Source organism: Tasmannia lanceolata, unplaced genomic scaffold (assembly GCF_043159265.1).
Source record: "Tasmannia lanceolata isolate RefF3 unplaced genomic scaffold, GAP_Taslan_0.1 ptg000012l, whole genome shotgun sequence".
Lineage (NCBI taxonomy): Eukaryota > Viridiplantae > Streptophyta > Magnoliopsida > Canellales > Winteraceae > Tasmannia > Tasmannia lanceolata.
In genome coordinates, this window is record NW_027518689.1 from 52377396 (window position 1) to 52383482 (window position 6087).

At 38.4% G+C, this 6087-nt stretch overlaps 1 protein-coding gene across 1 annotated transcript in view; it reads right to left on the reverse strand.

Moving 5' to 3' along the window:
• LOC143888934 (uncharacterized) overlaps positions 1 to 5863 on the reverse strand; it is a 38874-nt gene extending 33011 nt beyond the window's left edge. Inside the window, exons 1-3 of the mRNA XM_077393314.1 lie at positions 5659 to 5863; positions 4750 to 4873; positions 2401 to 2481 (exon numbers count right to left, since the gene is read on the reverse strand). Of these exons, the coding sequence (XP_077249429.1) occupies positions 2401 to 2481; positions 4750 to 4873; positions 5659 to 5716 (263 nt within the window). The 5' untranslated portion in view covers positions 5717 to 5863. The remainder of the gene's footprint in view (positions 1 to 2400; positions 2482 to 4749; positions 4874 to 5658) is intronic.
• Between the last annotated feature and the right edge of the window lie 224 nt (positions 5864 to 6087).

Below are 6087 nucleotides of genomic sequence, written 5' to 3' on the forward strand. Positions count from 1 at the left end.
TACTCTTTTCTAATTTCTATCTTTACCAATAAAATATATATATATATAAGATAAGATCATAAGAGGTTAAAAAAAGTAAAACCCTAACCCTAAGAACCAAAAAGGCAAAAACTGAAAAGTTAGAAAACCTCCATCGACGCTCTCCGCCTCTCCCCCCTCCTTGGACTTGCAGAGTTGCAGGTAAGCCTCTTAACCCCCTTGTAAATAGAAAATATCTCTCTCTCTCTCTCTCTCTTTCTCTCTCTCTCTCTCTCTCTCTCTCTCTCTCTCTCTCTCTCTCTCTCTCTCTCGTGGGCACTGGGCAGTGATATTCCCCCCCCCCCTTTAACAGATACCGTTTGGATATACAAAAGGGTGGAGGAGCCACCGTTAACTCCAAAAGGCTTAAAAGTTAATGATTTCTGGTTGGGGGGGGGGGGGGGGGGGGGGGGGACATGTGCATGATGGGCGGGTCAACCCGACCCAACCCAACCCGAATTGGAAATCAGGTTGGGTCGGGTTGAGGAAATTGCAAATTAGGTTGGGTTGGAAAAATGGGTTCCTCGAGTTGGGTCGGGTTGGCCTCAACCTGACCCAACCCGACCCGAGTTGCACCCCTAGAGTTGGGAGATGTTAGAAGGTTTTGAGGCGAGGCTTTGTCTTCTGAAATTTTATTATTGATACAGAAGAGCCTGAAGGATGCACTTTCCTAGGTATCCACTGACTAAATAGCTCTATGATTGACTTGTTGATTATCCAGAATTTACCTCCTTCATCCGTAGCTTGAGAGATTCGTTCTTTTGCTTCGGTTTCTTGTCTGGATGCTTTAGCTATGGTTCCCCTCCTGGGTGTGCATTAGTTCGGAAGTGTTGGGGTAAGAAGGTAATTGTGATCCGTTTTGTGCTTCCAAATATCCCCAAAGTCGTTGAAGGTGCTGTCTCTGAGACTCTAGGATGGTGGTTAGTAGTAAAATGTGGTCTGACCAGGTATATGTGGTAGTCACATAATGTTTGTCAAAAGGTGTAAAGGATACAGTCTGTTGTTTAGAATAGGAATGCTTATACTCCAATGTTTATGTTTTGCTTACTTCATTTTGATTTGGTCCCGGTATGCCGGTCCAGTCCATTTTAATATGTTGTATTGTGGGTTGGGACTACTGATCCCGAACGCTACTTCAATATTAATGAAATATGTCATCTTTCAAAAAAAAAAAAAATTCTTGAAAATCTGGACGAATTAGTTAAGACTTTGTGAAAATCCAGTTTCTACTCCAAGGAATCCTAATTCACGTATAAGTTTGGGTGTTGTATGAGGATCTAGAAAGGCATCAAAATTTAGCGGGAAAAGCCAATATACCTCAGTAGTACCCATCGAGACATTGCAAATGTGATTGTGATGGTGATTCCATTCACAGACAAGCATTATACCCACTACATGTTGCTTATTCATCACATTCTCGGATACTTGAAAGGGTCAATTAGTCAATGCCTTTTTGTCCACTTAAGGCCATATTTGTGTTTAAGCAAGGACATAAAATGGGCAGGATCACCTAGTGGTCGTACGTCTACTTCTCGGTATTGCACCTTGTGGGCTTTTAATCTTGTGACAGAGCAAAAAGTAGTCAACTAGTCAATCGATCAAGTATCATTGCTAAATAGAGTCATTGCACATTTTACTTGTTAGTTTATGTGCCTTTGTATGTTCTTAAGAGATACTGCACTTAGGGCTAATCCATCTATACCTCTCTACAATGATAAGAAAGCCACCTTTCATATTGCATCTAATCACCATCTTCCATGAGAGGACAATTCATAATGGGGAAGACTATCGCTTCATAAGAATTCAAATAGGAGGTGATTAAGAGGCTTTATATTCATTCAGATGCACAATAAACTAATGTGTATACAAAGGTTTGTGCTGAACATATTTTAAAAATATCTTCCAAATTAGGAGTAAAGAACATCTTCCTCCCAACTTGAGGTTATGCAAGTGTCACTTATGAGTGTCAGTATTGTAATTTTTCAAGAATGATGGGGGAGAGAGTCAACTATACTCTCCAACCCTATCTCACAATCTCTATTTTCCCCTATTCTCTTCCCTTCCATTCTTCTTTCATTTTCTCTCTCTCTTATTTCATAGTTAAAGCTAAGAGATTTGCTAAGGTCCATCTCATATCTATCCATACAAATTTATAGATTAAGTACATATACAAAGAAGAGTGAAACATACGTAAGATAGTAACCATTCAAAAAAATGTGAGATAGTATATTTGTAACTTTCTTGATCATGTTTCAACCCACAATTTTGCATAAAAATAAAAAATAAATAACTCAGTGGTACATAGATAATTCTGCAAGAGCTGATATTTACTACAATTACCCTCATAAAACTTGAAGCAACGGTTGATAACAAGCTACTTACTATTTCTTCGCAAATTGAGGCTGTAAGCAGCTTCCAAAAGCTTCAATAAATCCATTCAAAGCCTCTTCTCTTGTGGATCCCCTTCATTGGAAAATTTGAAATGATAGTCAACTTTAATTCAAGACTAAATTATATGAAGATAGCCTAATCAGCATAAAGGTAGATCAGTGCCCATTAAGACTTCTAAAGCAAATGACATGTTGAGTCATCACTGAAACTTGTAGATTAGCCGTTCTATTTTCAGAAGATTTGAGCTTCAGTTAATTTAGCGTAGAAAACTCTTAAGTTATTAGAAAGTAGCCCAACAGATTATCAGAATTGGATTTTTGTCACTTGTGAGATAGATAAGGATTACCATGTTAAATCATTTATTTTAGCCTTTGCTCGATTTGGTATTTTAAAGGCGTGTGAAATATGTAAGCGGAGTCATACTAGTTTTAGGTCTATGAGAATATTTCTGCATGGATAAATAATTTGTGGTTTTATGCTGGTCATCACAATTTCTTTTTTTTTTCTTCTAGTGAGTTATGGATTTCATATGGTATCATCATGATTTCTCTGAATACTAGATATGACCCCAAAATAACAGGGGTTAAGGTCAGCTAGTGAGACGATGGGGGATAAGCTTCATCGTCGAGAGGGAAACAATCCGGATCAACAGCTAAGGCCCCTAAATGACCACTCAATGATAAAGGAGGTAGGGGTTCAGAGAAAGCTAGGAGGTTTGCCTAGAAGGAGCCACCCTTGAAAGAGTGTATAATAGCTCACTGATCGAGCACTCTTGCGCCGAAGATGAATGGGGCTAAGCGATCTGCCGAAGCTGAGGGATGTAAAAATGCGGGAGCATTCCGCTTAGATGGAAGCTCCCTAGGTGTGGACGAAATGGAAGTATGAATGTCAACTTGAGTAACGCAAACATTGGTGAGAATCCACTTCCCCCGAAAACCTAAGGGTTCCTCCGCAAGGTTCGTCCATGGAGGGTGAGTCAGGGCCTAAGATCGGGCCTTACCATACACTCTGCAGGGAGGTATGGCAGTGTCAAAAGATGAGGGAAGATCATTTTTAGAAGGATTGGGAATTGTTCATGTGAAAATTAAAAAGTGTCATCTCATGTCTCTACTAATGACTTTGTATATATTTGTCTATGGGTTCACACTTGAATTAATATGCAAATAATATCCATCTAATCGTGCTGTTGTATACCTAGGACACTTTCAATTCCCAGTACCAATATTGTAAAAGATTCTTTGAACTTGATGATGAAATGTAGGATGTGAAGGACCGCATAACATGTACGAACTGTGCTAAAAATCAGTCCAAAGCATTCTATCACGTAAACTTTAGTCTTCAGTGTTATCGTAATTGCGATTTGTTTATGTTACTAATTAAAAAGACAAGCAACTTGTCACATGCTATGTTTTCCAGAGAAGATATATGTAATGCTGGGAATGGAAATTGTGATTATACCCGAAACCACCTCTGACGCACATATAATGTTATGAATCCACACAATTTTATAATTACGCTGTTTCAGTAAGCTCATTATGCTATCATGAAATCAATCAATTTCTTATTTTGACAAGCATTTTATTTAAAATATTTTGGTATCTAGGATTAAACATCCAAAAATATGTGGGCCGGTCCTTAATCACAAGTTATGGCCTTCGATATGCAAGAGAAACCAGAAGATATTCCAACACATCCGCACAAAAAAACAATAGAAAGGAAACAAATCAAGGCTTTCCATAGATTCGACATGAATTCTAATGGAACTACCATGATGACTGGTGAAAAAGAAGTGGTATTTATTGAATGAACAAAGCAAAACTTAGTTAAGACAATAGGATCGCCTAAGGAAAGTCAATCTGCACCTGATAAAGATGACACAGGCGAATCCACTGAAGAAATTGATTAGGATAATTTATAAAATGAGAACGAAGAGGACAATATGATGACTACGACATGAAATTAAGCACGGTATTGCATGTTTCCACTAAAATATATTTCCATAGTGACATGACATCTCGAGGATAACAAATTTCAAATGTCAAGATCATTAAGAACTGAAGGAAATTACTGCTCCAAAATTATAAATATGAAGAGCACAATGATATTGACCAACGTCAACAAATAAAGTTGTGGATCCTATCTCTCAAGAGTTTCCTCAGTATTGTTAGTTCTCAAAGTCAATGATCCTTGACTCTGCAATGTCTATAAATAATCCAACTATAAATACACATTAAGCATGTTTGTAACTTTTTTTTTGTTATTGGTAGGTCTGGTAACTTTGTATAGATGCACATGAAAGAATTGAAAGATATCCCCGAAACATTTGAGTAGCAGCAATACCTCTTATTTTCTAAGCCATCAAGATACTTTTTCAACAAATCTCCGCTAATTTTCACCTTTGAGAAAGTAGGTAGCTCGTCATCATCACAGTCGAACAGTGCTTCACGTCTATATCGACCAATATCTGCATATAGAAACAACAACGATTTCATACAAAGAAAGAACAGTGCAGAACAATCAAATAGGAAATCCATCCTAAAAAATAGAGATGACAAATTAAAGGCCACTTACTGTTAGTAATTCAATGTTTCCATCACTTGTGGAATGAAAATTCAATACTGCCTCAAACTTATAAACTGTGGACTAGACACCCCCAATGAAAATCCAATAAAACGAGCATAAGGGTTTCAAAACTTATAGCGAGAAATGTATAATTCCAAAAATTTGAGATAGTTTTTATGGTTTGATGTTTCAGTCATGTTCTGTCCCCTCAACTTCATTATTTCCTTCGTGTAAGAGATTTTTCACAAATACACCTCGATTCTTGTGAGGAATGAAATTGTAAAAAGGAATTCAACTAAACTCAATGCAGAGAGCTAAGGGCATGTTTGATAGCCATGAAACAAATTTCATGGAAACCCTGCTGACCAGTGGGAGAAAACATAGGGCAAGAGAAAAATAGATTTGAGGGGGTGGTGGGTTAGGAGAGTATGAAGTGGGGATGAAAAACAGGGAAAAAGACAAATCTAATATAACGAGGGAATCTTTTTTCCTAGTTTTCCAGCTATCTTATGCTCTCCTCACTCACCGCCCTCTGAAATCTCCCTCTCACTAGCCCTCTCTGCTTCCTCCATGTTGGGAAAATACAAGATAAAAAGAAATTCCTAGAATTTTTTCCATGCTTGCCAAAATACCCCAAGGGATGTTCCAAGAAAATTCGAAGCGAAATTTTGGAATCGTTCTACTTACACTTTTCCATGGAGATCTTTCTTACGTTACGAGGAACACGGAGCCGCGGGTTTCCCATTCCTCCTATCTTTGTCCTGTTACAAGCAGAGATCAAGCTCAATTGCTAACACTCGATAAATCCGAGAAGAAAAATAATGAAACCAAGCTCGCCCCTTTTCTCATTTCTTCTCCTTGCGTTACTGAGCCACACACACGCGCGAGCGCCCGCGCACACACACATAGAGTAAATAGTTCCTACGCTCGATCTCAGATAGCTTATATGCGCTCGAGTGTAGGAAACAAGAGTGGGCCCACATTTTTTGGGTGATCCTAAGCATTCATTTGAAAGGCCCCATCATGGATGGGGTGTGTACCAAAACTCAGCTCCATTGGATCACCTTAGGGTGTCCATTTGTGGGTGAGAAAATGGACAGATATTGTTTGTCCACA